Below are 13,293 nucleotides of genomic sequence, written 5' to 3'. Positions count from 1 at the left end.
CCATGAGGAGCAGCTGCAGCAAGACCAAGAGCAGGGGTTCCTCTGGACCACTTCCAGTATGGGAGAATGGCTGTGTCTCCTTTGTCTTGCAGAAAACAGAGAAGAGGGGGAGATGCTAACCCTGCCAGGTAGTGCGTTCCTGAGAGATTACAGAGAGGAACCAGATATAAGGGAGTGAAATGTCACTGTAGACAGAATGTAGTTTCGCCGTGTAAGGAGCAGAGCCCATGAGTTCTTTCCTTGCTGTCAGTGTAATCTCATCTAATGGAGTTCCCATTGAGCAGGCTCTGTTGTCATCCTCCACGTTGAGATACTTGGGACAGTACTCTAATCAAACATCTCATGGCTACCCACGCAGTGTCCAACCCTGAGGACGTGCAAGATGTCAGACTAAGTTCTCTCCAGGCTCCCTTGTTTGAGCACTGATTTCTAAAGCCCTGACCCAGGATTTCAGAAAGCGAATCCTGGCTGACAGGCTTGTGTCCTTCTCACTCCCCACTGGAAATAGCTGTGCCAAACCATGTGGGGTCCTCAGCAGGTCTGATTTCTCAGAGGTAGAGATATTGAGCCACCCGCAACTCCAGTTGAAGTCAGTGGGAGGAGCAGATGCTCTGTGCTAGTGGAAAAACCAGCAGAAATGATGATTTCACTGCAACAATAAGCCATCTAAAGACCAGTCCTGGGACTTGGTGAGTCCCCAGAGCCATGTCTCCCTCCCCTACACACACACACACACACACACACACACACCCCCTCCCCCCCCGGTGGGAAGCTGGACCAGCGTTCCGTGTAATGAGAAGCAAAAGAGCATGATGCTATTTGTTTTAATCAGTCATGCTGGGAGAACTTTCCTTATTTACTCTGGTGTGACGCTAGAGAACGTGCTCAGATCTGTCTTGATAGCCTTCATGGAATGCTTCTTTATTCCAGCCTGTTATCACCAATACCAAAGAAGTTGAAGCTCCAGAATTGAGGGGCTGATGGATCTCTCCACCGCTGGGAAAATAGAACTGCTGGCAAAGCAGGCTTCTCTGTCCCACTAAGAAGGATTGAATCCCAGGTCTGGAGGGCATTATGCTCTTAAGTGCCTAGGAGTTGGTCACTGCATGTCAGCGCTGCTTGAAGTCAATGAAACTACACAGGGGTTGAGTTGGTTCCTGTCTTTAATGAAACTTGCCCCTCAGATCTCTTATTCTGAGTGTGAGAATAAAAGGACTGGGATGTGAGATCCAACAGGTTGCTGCTGCATGTATCCTTAATCTACATCTCTCTGGCTGACCCAGCAGCCGGTGCAGCGTAGAGGAAGTGTGGGTGAACTCCACTAATCCACCAGACACCAGTGCTGCACCTTTAATCCTGTCACGGCCTGAAAGCGTGAAACGGGATGTTTCTGCTGAGAACAATTGTCATGTGAGCTGCAAAAGGACTTGGCCAGCTTTTAGAAGCGAGGGAGCAGCTCCAGGCTAAGCAGCATTCGTGTTCAGTAGATTAATACTTTTAATATTCACTTTAGATTCTTAAATTTTATTATACCAGTCAATTTCACACTTGGACATAAGGAATCAGGGACTGTAGTTTTCTAAGCCGCCTACATTTCCTGGACAGCTGTGGAAATCTTATGCTGGATTTGGGAGAATCAGGCACTGCAGTTGGCTGGTCTACGTCTGGATGATCTCTAGGGCAGCACATCAGGTAGTTTATAAGAATGTAGCAGGAGAGGAGGAGTTGATCTGTTTCCTTCCTTTCTGCTCCCTTTCACCGTATAGGGAGCATTTGACAGGGATGAGTTGCGTCACTGACCCAGTACATATGTGGCATCTGATTTATGATCCAGCTAAGGGGCTGTAAATTCCCTGAATGATCCAATCCAAGCTCTAGTGTGTTGCATGATATAATAATGAAGCCTCCTTTCATGTATCACACTATTCGTGCTGCTGCTGGCTCTACTTGATTTTTTTCATGTGTTTCATGTAAGTGCAACATATGGGATACTGGGAGCAAATGGAAGAACATATAGCTGTCGATGCTGGGAGTTCAGGGACTGGGTCTGATTTCTGTTATGCTGGTGTTAAACCACCATCACCAGATTTGCACCAGTTTTTAGCCCCAGTCAAAAGATGGTATGGCAGGCGCTGATTCAGCAAAGCACATGCTTAACTTTAAGGGCATCTCTGTTCAGCAGAGCACTGATGCACGTGACTGCAGTGGGATTTAAACATGTCCTTTAAGTGCTTTGCTGAATCTGGACCAGAATGGTTAGATTTGGAGCCAGTGGACTATGACAAAGCAATCCCTGGGTAGATCTCTGGCTTTTTCACTTTAGTTACCAGCTTTTTGTTATGTGGGAGTACCAGGTCTGTTCAAGTCCCTCCTGCAACTATGCCCAGCATGGATCATGCCCTAGGTCTGATACCCTTGATCTAAATAGAATAAGAAAATGTTTTTGTCCAGGCTTGGTAGCATTGTTTTGGACCAGAACATGCATACAAAATAGCATCAGCCAACAAACATCTACTGCAGCATTCGCTGACAAGGGCATGTGATGTCCTTCATAACATCACCATGGGATTGTGGCTGAACAGCTGGTTTTCAGTCTGGATTCCAGCCATGACATGCTGAACTGGCATCAGGATTATTTTCTAGCAAATGTAGGGAATGTGAATCAGTCTTGTCTATTCTACAGACTTTTCCCTGTCTTGGATGGCTTTGCAGTGCATCGGGACCATGGGAGCTGAATCCATGTATGTCATATGTTGGGGTCAGTCTGGAGCTCTCAGTATTAGCCTAAAAATATTGGTATGTTTATGTAGCTCCTTTCAATTTGAACTGATCATACCTACAACAGTGGGAATTACACCTCTGGGCTGTGTTATCTTTCACATGTGTATAAACAGAGAGAGTGCATGCAATGTGTCTTAAAAGCAGTTTAAGAGCGAGTGCATGTGTGCAATACCTCTGTGTGTATGTAATCCTTTAAAAATGTGTCCTGATCTCGGACAACATCAGTCGCGGCTTCTGTTTGCTCCTGACCCCTAACTCTGGGGCCTGGGATTCTTGGCGTAAAAGGTTTGAGTGCCCCCTTTGCACGAGCAGGCCAAGTATCGAAAGCATACAGGGATCCTGCTTGCCGGGCCCTACAAGGTCATTAAGAGTTGTAAAAGAAATCAAGTGCTATGAAACAACCAGGGTAAGCTGACCATACAGGGACAGAGCCCAGCAATCTGAGCTGTAAGATTAGAGCACTCATCTTTGCGCAATTCCTATTGTCTCCATTACCAGGATTTCATCTAGTAAACATCACCTCTTTTTTTTTTTTTTAAACAGGGTTGTCTTTTGATTAGTGTAATGTAATGAATAGAATTGCACAGCATTTCTCTTTCCTTCCTGACTCGACTTCCTGATGTCCAATCTCGTTGCTGAGTAAATGTCGCAGTCCCTCCACTGCTGCCGATTCTGTGGGATCAGACATGGCTGACGAGTGTTATGCTGTGTTGTTTTAGCCTTCACCCTGCTGCCGCACTCACTGAGCTTTTCCTAAACAGTCCTTCCTCCTGCACCAGCAAAAATCTATGCTTTTCATCCCTTCTTGTTCCTACGCTTCTAACTGCTGGGTAATGAGTCCACGCCCAGCTTTGGCCAGGAGTCGGGGGGGGGGGGGGGCAAGGAGGAGAGAATCAACTGGTGGGTATCTTATTACTGGTATCAACTGGTGGGCAGTTCTTATTATTTAGGTTCACAACTCAAGGAGAGTTTGGAACGATATAACTAACTGTGTTATGTTGCATAGGCTGGTATTCCTGTGCCTCGAGACAGATGTGCTGTGAAGGTGCATGGTATACTCAGCCAATGCTGCACTGGTGAGCTCAGCGCAGAGTGAGCGGGTCTGTTTGCTCAAGCTGTGTGCTTCCTGTGGAAAAGCGCCAAGGCCATGCTGCTTGTTGTGCATCTGTGCCTTGCATGGAAACAGCAAGCTGTGTGTGTCAACAGCAGATAGTAAGCGTAGGCTCAGCAAACTGCACAGCAGTGTGTTGGGGTAAGTGTGCTATTTATGGCAACTAGAACATGTGTTTTATTGGGTTTACTGCACTTTTTGTTGGTGACATATCTTGTTTGGTATTAACCAATGTCACATTAGTGTTTGCCCATGGTTAGTACATTTAAATAGCCAGGTTATCTCTGCTCAGCAGGTACAGTTTTAATGCTAGCAAATGTCATCACCAGGGAAGGTAAACTTGATACCTGTGGCTCTATATACTTAATGCTTATGCAACAGCTGTTTTGCTGGCGAGATCTGACCCAGAGCCAGCTCAGAACAGCAGGTCTGACTTTGCGTCCGCCAGAGCTTTTTCTGCTGTTCAGTCCCTCTGTGCTTTCCCTTTGTCCGAGCAGCTAATGTGGCGCAAGGTTGCTTAGCTGCAAAGCCCCTCTGAGGGGGAAAAGGCCTCCAGAAGTGTGGTGAAGTTAAGACTATCGCTGTGTGTTGTGGTAGTGGCACATTGGGATCTGCATTTGGTCTTATTGTTACTGAGCAGCAGAAGCCACTGGTATGGTCATACTGGTACAGGACAGGGGCAGTAGAAGTTCTGTTGACAGATGCTGACTTCTTAAACATCAGACGTAAACAAGCTGATTTCTCTTGGCCAGGGGTGGTTAATATCATCTTAAATAATTAGCATGGAGAGAGTGCTGCTGAGCCAATATATTTGCAAAAACTAAGTAAAAAGCATAAACAGTGACGTCTCAATATGGACCATTAAAACCATCAAAGTCTGTTTTATTTTTCCTTGTAGACACTTTGACTGTCAGCTTGTCAGGGCATGAATGCCGGCATTGCAAACGCTGTAGGGAATTTTTGTTCAAAATGAACTGGATTAAAAGAAAAAGTCATGGTAAAATGTATTAGCATCTGTGCATTTTTCTTGGTTTTTATAAAATTGAAACTTCAAGCCACATCTTAAGATGGAGGGTGTATATGAAGGGTTGAGTTTTTGAAGTGGAGACCTGTAACAGTTTTATTGCCAGGTATCGCTGGGAATCTCAGTGACACAAATAATTTGTGGTTTATTTATTGTTGGGGAAATTAGCGCACAGTGGGTGAAATCCTGGCCCAGTTGACAGTGGTAAAATCCCCAGTGACTTCAGTGGGGCCAGGATTTCACCCTCTGCGCTTTTCACTTATTATCCCGAATTAGCTGAGGTAACTGGTGCGTTGGCGATGTGATTTCATGGTAATGTAATTATTGCCAAAGGAGAAAGCAACCTGTAATACAGCTAGCAGCTGCTTGCAGGGCTACCACTTTTTGTATCTTATTGAAGGTCATGTGCTTTGCGCCATGTCCTGTATTAATCCAGACAATACAGCGTTAACTTGCATGCACATGAGCTCATCCAGAGTGCATCTGAGCTGCTGTTTGTTCAGAAACCTGTGGCATTATTGCAAAGTGAAAGTGGCTTGATGCCCCTGGAGCCCTGCTCAGATTACACAGGTGGCCTGGGCTACAGAGCTGCTAGTTTCTAGGCTAATCAGACATCAGTGTGCTAGTGAAATCCACAGGGGTGCCTTGCAGTTCTTCCTTGTGCAGCACACGTGGTGGTTTGTCCCATTCCTTACCTAGAAGATAGGGTAGGAATTCTGCAGCTGATACAAAGAAGAAAGTGTCCCCTGGATGCAGGCACTTACTTGTGATCTCTCTCAAACAGCTGGAGGTTTGGGTGGATTCTTACTGGAGCCAGACTGGCTGGCTTGGTTCTCCTAGCCCAGTCCTTCCTTGCTAGCATCTAGCTGGGGATGGGCAGGTCTGACTATCCCATTGGAGACCATGTGTGGGGGAATGGAGGTTGAGAGTTGGGTCACAGCTTTTGGCTGAGACACGTTCTGGCTCTATGATGGGCATATGTCCCTGGCTGAGTGAGATGAAGTGTGACGAGTGAGGATGCAGTAATGACATGAAACACCCAGTAAAAACCTGGGGGTTGCTCTTTCCCATGCTGTTCTCTAGGGGGATGTGCAGCCCGCTGATCTTGCTCTCAGGCTCATCCTGCGGATTGCCTGGGGAGGATGAACAAGTGTGACTCTGTGCTGCTTCCTGTCCTTCTGCAGTGGCTATGTTGCCTCCCATGTAGCATTGCTCTGTAGGAGTAGAAGACAACATCCTCCCAGCTGCTGAACCAGAGACACTCAGCCAGAAAGCTGTAGGTAGGAAATGAGCATGACTGCCCTATTTGCATGCATCATTGCGAGTTTTCCCAGGCTCTGGGGTAGATGCGCCCTCTGTGCCCACCTCTGAAAATGCTGACTGCAAACTACTTTGGCTTCTCTATAGGCCTAGACATCCATACATCCATCTGTCCCTCTTACACAGGGCCTGTGTAGGTTGGGAGTGGGCTGATCCCGATGCAGAGGGAAATCTTGTCTCCCCATTACAAGCAACGGACATTCCACAAACTCAAGTGGATGTTCCCATGCATAGCCTCCACGCTTTCCTGGTGTGTGGTGTCTTCAGGTGTACTCTGCCCAGAGCATCGCTAGGCACACACATCGTGTTTACTTGGCTTACCACTTAGAGCAGCCTGTGGCTTTTCTGCCAGCCCCACTAGGATGTGGAGGTGAATTCCCTTTTCAGTCACTGGCTCCCAAAGCCAAACCCAGAACTTACTGCTATCAACAACTAGAACAAGGAGCCTGCACGGGTACTAGTGCTGTGCAGCTCAACCACAACTGTTGATATGAATAGCAGCGAGGTCCCTGCTTTCCAGAGTGCTGGTCTGTTCTGCAGTATGCTTGGTCCTTGAGCGTATTCCACACCTGCTGTGCAGCTCTTTCAGAGAACACAGCCTGCAGCGCTCTTGCCCCAGGATTAATATCTTGCTTTAAAAGTCCTTTAGTGTTTAGAAGTTTACAGCAAATGATTGCAAACACTCTGCCTAGAGTCTATGTTCCCAGTTAGAACGTGAGGCAGGACTACTGATGGATCAGTTCCCCTCTCTCTGCCTCGGCTTGTGTCAGTAAAATGATATGCACCTACCCTGCCAGGTGGGGGGAGTTGTGAAGCTTAACTAATATTTGCACAGAGCTATGAGCTCACCTGATGGGAGATGCCACTATATGTACAGTATATACTGTCCAAATTACACCTCTCGCCCCCTGTATGTCCCTACAGCAGCTGGGATCAACCTAACCATCTTCCTATGCAAACATCTGCACGTGTATTCTCAGTGGCAGCCCCTTGACTCTGCTGGTCTGACAGAGCCGGAGTGCATTGCATTGAAGGTGTAGTGCAAGGGCCCAGCTCTTTCTGGGGCAAAGTGGGAGGTTGTGGGAGGAACAAGAGGGAATCAATGGGGTTTTTTGTTTGACCACTGTTTATGAAACCCAGTGCATTAAATGAAGCGTGCACTCCCTGAGCTACTGGCATCAGGCATATTTTGCACATTAAAAACTAAATGGACCCAATAACTCTTAAGTGCCAAGTGGTTTTAGCCTCAGGAGGAGCTGTGAATACCTATCAGCACCTTTACAGCGTTTTGTGAGGGTTCCAGGAGACCAAACAGCTTCATGCCGTCACTCTGAAACTGCTGCTTGGGGAATGCCTCCTGCTGTCTGAGTGTTTGGATGAGAGACAAGTTTGGTGAAAAGACTTGGGAGCTAATATTGACTGTAGACAATGTCCTTTGATCAAGAGTCTTTCAAACGTTTTCCTTTCTTGTCCCTGCTGGAATCAAAACTATATAGATCAGGCCAGGAGGGATGTAGAGCCAGCAGCTATTCATGTTTTCTCTCCTCTCATTGCTTACCCTGGTGCTCTTGAAGTGTTAGGAAACCAGTTTGTGTTTAAATCACTTCTTATCTAGGAGCTTGTCCATATGCTTCCCTGTGCCGAGGTAACGAGGTTTTGCAATGTGATAAGCGAACCCATGTGTATAAAATTCTCAGCATTTGTGAAGCACAGGCTTCTGATGAGAGCTGAAGATAAAAGCAAATAAATTACAGAAGGAAAAAGCTTTTGTGTGTTCACCTGTTAGCCAGCCTGCCATCTTGATTAACTAAATTTCCTTATGTAGATCAACTTAAAGCCTCAGTTGTTTTGCCCAGATCATCTACAGGCATATAGCAGCTGTTGAAGATGAATAATTTCCTCCCCTGGATCAGCAGATAGGGACTAGATTGAACTAGTATTGTCTCTTTGTGGATGCATTGGTTTGAAATTAAACGGTGACCCTTGATTATGGAATGATCCGCTGTTCATTGCTGGTTACTCCACTGAAACACTGAAAGGTGTCACAGAGGTGGTTTTGCATGTACAGGGATGTGCCTAAAGCAAACGTGTTGGTGTTTGGAGCGGCAGCCAAGGTTCATGTTTGCAGGAAAATATAATGTGGAAGGACAAAGAGGCCATGATTCTTGCAGCAAAGATCAGTGTGGCAAGAAAGTTTGGCCTAGATGGCTTCCTGGCATCATGCTTTTAGGACCATCAAAATGCAACTTACTCAAAGGTGCGGAATTTGCCACCATTCCTTTGCTGACCTGGGGCAGTAAGAGTCCAGGAACAAGAATGGAACACGTCTCCTGCAAGGTGGAGCACCGACCCCCTGGGCCTGCACATTCCCGGCTCTGGGTCCCAGCTCTCCAGTGCACTGCTCTGAGCTTCTCCTGAGACCTGGAGTCTTGCTGTGCAAAGGCATGTGACATGAGCACTGTCATTGGTTAGTGCCGTTGAGCTCACCCTGTGCCCTGATGTGTTGAGGCCAGGAGCCAAACTCTGCCTTGGATCTGAGTACTGGAGCTTGACTCAAGTGGTCTGCCATCTACTGCTGAGAGCAGCAGCTCTGGGCTCGTGGCTGTGCCGTTATCTCTGGGCAGGTGTTGGTTAATGACGGACTTACTGGTTGATGCTGTTTCCTTTTCTTTCAGGTTTGATTCCAGTCTCCTGCCATGGCTGACACGATCTTTGGCAATGGCAGCGATCGGTGGGTGTGTCCCAATGACCGGCAGCTGGCGCTGAGAGCCAAGTGAGTGCTTCTTGCTGCTTCCTCTCTCTCTGTTAATGGCAGTGGCCGAAGAGCATGATCTCTTACAGGAGTGTTTTCCAAGCAGGCTACATAGATCGTTGCACTCTGGGCAGATTCTCAGGCTGTGGATCTGGGGTGAAAGGTGCAAATTGCCTGTGATGCAAGGCCATCTGGATCTCAGAGCATCAGAACTGCAAAGGCTGTACGAGGACAGGAAGGATTTCCACGTGGTTAGAGCAGTGGCCTGGGGCTTGGGAGCCCTGGGTTCAATTCCTTGCTCTCCCACAAGACTTCCTGTGTATTCTCGGGCAATTGATGGGAGTGTTGTAGGGATAAATGCAGGAAAGGCTGCCAGGCACCCAGATGCTACAGTGCATATAAGTACCCTAAGAGAAAGGCCAAATCCCAGTTTGTTATTGGCCATGAGAGAGGAAACCCATGGAAAACCCCACAATCCATACCTCCAGACTGCTTCCCTTGCCAGGCCTGCAAGGTTTTTCCTTCACCAGATTGACTTTCCTCCCTGCTGAGGGCTGGTCTGCACACAAACTGGAAGCACAGCTCTGTGTTGGTCTTTAGTTATTCCTGTGCAAGTCTGAGTGTGGGCACTCTTAGCTGGGATTAGCGCACGTCCGTGAAAACCAGACCTGTTCAATGGAAACAGGATGCTTTCATTCTGAATGACAGGTGCCCAGCCACACACTTGCAACCATGTAGCTAATGGGGTGAATCAAAACGCGTTTCGTTATTTGGTTCTGGTTTGTGTATAGCACAAGCCATAACTCTCATTTCATACCTTGGAGAGGGTTCCCAGCCTGCCTGCTCGTAAAAGGATCACGCCCTGCGACCTTGCCTGATTTAGAGACTAGGGGAGAGGGGTTTCTCCACACCCACAGCTATGGCTGCTTTTCAGACCCAGCATGGGGCTCAGGCTTGGGCAGGAGTGGGAGAGGTCTCTACTGTTCCCCAGGAGACCTGAGCTTCCTCGGAGTTGGTCACTTTCCTCTTATGCTGAGGAGGACAGGTGCTTAATAACATCTTGCATCGCTGCTATTGCTCCTCCCTGCCTGAAGGGATCCCAGAGTGCTTGAACGTCTGAAACTGACAACAAGCTGTGAAATGATCAGTGCGTCACTGCAGTGCAGCCACCTCGGGGGAAAATGTGGCAGCTGCTTAAGAGGCAATGCTCACTCCAGTGGAGAACTTGGAGACCGCTGTGCTCCACTAACTCTGCCAGGGGCGTTGAGAGAGTCTGTCATGGCCTTGTTTGCAGTTAGGCTAGGCACTGGGGTTGGCACCCCTACTCTGGGGAAGTGTGCCACAGGTACTGTTAATGACAACCGTGAATTGTACATCTTCCCCATCAGGTGGCTTCTAGCACTGTGGTTTGTTACTGAGTCAGAAAGGGGGCACCAGCTAGTGGCTTGCCCATCCCACCTGACTGCAGTACCAACCTGCCCCGGCTAGTCTCCCATCCAAGTACTGTCCTGAACTGACCCTGCTTAGTTTGTGAAATCTGCCAGGACGCACAGTGCAGGCTTTTTCACAAAGCCCTGCGTAGGCTGGCGTTCCCACTGCACTGCTGCAGGTCTTTCAGTGACAATGCAGCTGCCTTGGCAGAGGCCAAGTCTGTCCTTTGGCTTCCTTGAGGACAGCCACAGGAATTGCTGCTCGGACACCTCTGGCGGTGCAGCTTGGGTGCTGTGTGGTGTTGCCTTCCTGTGCACTAACTTGCATCACCAAACCTCTTGGAGTTCCTCCCACCCATTTAATTTAATTTAATAGGTGAAGTGGGTGGATGCAGAAGCCAGTCCTGGCAGCACCCATCTATAATTCATGGCTCCCCCAGCTGGCACCTGCTCTTTTGTTTGGAGGCACATGTCATTTGATCTCGTCTTCTCCCTGAAGCCAAATTGCTGGGGTGATGTGAATATGCTGAAGGGAGACTGGCATGAGTCAATGGCTAGAATTGTATTTGTTCTAGCTGCTTTCCTCTTGCAGCAGCCTGTGCCTTGTGGCCCCAGTCCTGCTCCCAGCTCAACCTCCTGGGTCAGCTTCCAATGGCTTAAACACGTGGCAGCGCCCAGCTGGATAGGCCTGTGGCTGTAAGCATGACATGGACAGGACAGAGTTCCCCTTAGACTCGGCTACACATGATTGTGGTGCTCTGTGCTTCTCTAGCATCTCTGCCACCTAGTGGTCTCAGATCCCTTTACTAACGTTAGTGAGTTAAGCCCTGTAAGTCTGTGAGGTGTAGGAGAATTATAACCGGTTTACAGAGAGGAGAAACAGGCCCAGAGTGGGAAAGTGACTTCCCTGAGGTCCCCAAGCAGGTCAGTGGCTGAGCTGCGGAGGAACTCCCAGGCCTATGTTTCCAAATAATGTTGAGTGCCCAGATTAAGGTGTCTCAAAGGGGCCTGATTGTTGGAGGGTGGGTTCCTAGCACTTCTGAAAATCAGGCTTCTTGCAGGTGTCTTAGGGGCAGTGAAAATTGGAGGTATTTAAAGTCGCTGGTCATCTCTGCAAGTTCAGGACCCTGCTGTAACCACTAGATAATGCTGTGTTCTCCTGCTTACACCCAATCTGGGAGGTGGGCAGGTAGAGTCAAACATAGGGGTAAAATGAAAACTAGACCTGCTTAAGAGAAGGGGAATCCAAGAGTGGGATGAGTTAGTTCAGTGGCAGGAAACTGGTTCTCAGCCCTGTGGGGAAAGTGAGTTGCAAGAAGTAAAATGGTCAGGTCAATAGAGTCCTACTTGGGGCCCAAGTCAGACCTGGCATCTCTGCGGGCAAGTGGGTGGCCGTGATTTGCTGGGCTCCCAGGCTCAGCACCTGGGGCGTGTCAGGGATTTCTGTGCTGTTCCAGCTGTAAATGTGACACTCCCCGCCCTGTAGGCTCCAGACTGGCTGGTCGGTGCACACAAACCAGACTGACAAGCAGCGGAAAAGGCAGGCTCTGAACCCGAAGGAGCTGGAAGTCATCCTGGAGGTCATCCGCAGGGCGGAGAAGCTGGACCTTACGGAGCAGCAGCGAATTGGGTACGGTCAGCCCCCCAGCTAGGGACTTGCTGTTCCCTCCTCCCTGGAGCAGAGTGTAGGATATACTCTAGGAGGGTGGCTCTCCGGTCCTGGTATGCTCTAAGCACCGTGCAGGCCAAGCATTTGTTTGGTCTGTGTCTTCCCCCACCTGGTCTACCCAGCTCTGGTTTGGGCTGGGCAACAGACAGGATGGGGGCTCTCTTCCCTCCTCATCCCGAGACCAGCATTTCTCACTCCTATACTTGGGCCATATCTCGACCAGGGATTTGCTCTGCAGCCACTGGGGCAACACCTATCGCTAGTGAAGCGGGGTGACAAGCTGCAGCTCGGCCTGTCTATCCTAGCCGCACCCAGGGCTCTGGCCAAGGCCTTAGGAACCAGCCTGAGCTGCGCAGCTGCAGCAGAATGACCACGTGGGGGCTGCAGCCCGAATGCCTGGGTGCCAGTCACCTGCTGCCCAGGAATTCTCAAGGGTGGTTTGCTGAGTGCAGTGAATGCAGCGTTGGAGTGATCTGGCTGGCTGACTCCATGGGAAGGGTTTGTTAGCCAGTGTCACTAGCCGACTGGCACCATCCTCGTCCTTTGGTACCTTTGCCACACCACATTTTTGTTTTACTTTCAGTTGAGCTGAGCTGGCAGATGGGACACTGTTATCCCTGCGCCTCTGCCTGTATCAAAGCTGGCGAGTTGCTCAGGGGAAAGCCGCTGGGACCTCCTTGTTAATGGGCAAGGAGAAAGGAAGGCTTGGTTGCTCCTGGTTCAGGCACAGCTTGTGCAAAATTCCCCTGACATGCCAAAATCTTTCCCTGGGCAAACCAACTCTCCTAGACCTCAGGCAGGGTGCTAGTTAGTGCCAGGTGTGGCAGCATTATTTGTGTGTGGGGCATAAGACCCACCATAATGAAAGCTGCTGAGCAAGCATCATATGGTAACAGCTCCCCCTTGGCTGGTGAGCTGTGGGGGAAGCCCGGGTCCCTCACTTGTTGACCTCCCTGACGTTCTTCTAGTATCTCTTCAAAATTCTATTGTGTGGAGGCTGCGATTCACAAAATCAGCAGCGATGGCTCCTGTGGCCCTGACCCGACCTCATCACTATAGGGTCTGCTTCCAAACAGACCTTGCTTTCCCATCAGTGCCTGGCTTGCTTTATGGGGCTCTGCTCCTAAAGAGAACGTAGGTGGGTGACAAATGGCCTTGCCTTTTCTCTCCTAGTGCCCAGGCATGCATGGCTGCTATTGGTTTCTG

At 49.0% G+C, this 13,293-nt stretch overlaps 1 protein-coding gene across 6 annotated transcripts in view; it reads left to right on the top strand.

Moving 5' to 3' along the window:
* The window catches only part of RPH3AL (rabphilin 3A like (without C2 domains)), a 75,506-nt gene that overhangs the window by 14,428 nt on the left and 47,785 nt on the right, over positions 1-13,293 (top strand). For all 6 annotated transcript variants that reach the window (XM_067565790.1, XM_067565787.1, XM_067565786.1 and 3 more), the window contains 2 exons: positions 8,912-9,009; positions 11,905-12,048. In XM_067565790.1, the coding sequence (XP_067421891.1) occupies positions 8,933-9,009; positions 11,905-12,048 (221 nt within the window). In that variant the 5' untranslated portion in view covers positions 8,912-8,932. The remainder of the gene's footprint in view (positions 1-8,911; positions 9,010-11,904; positions 12,049-13,293) is intronic.

This window comes from Emydura macquarii, unplaced genomic scaffold (genome assembly GCF_026122565.2).
Source record: "Emydura macquarii macquarii isolate MOO-44397 ecotype Brisbane River unplaced genomic scaffold, CSIRO-AGI_Emac_v2 contig_2699, whole genome shotgun sequence".
Classification (NCBI taxonomy): domain Eukaryota; kingdom Metazoa; phylum Chordata; order Testudines; family Chelidae; genus Emydura; species Emydura macquarii.
This window is presented reverse-complemented; position numbering and strand designations above follow the sequence as displayed.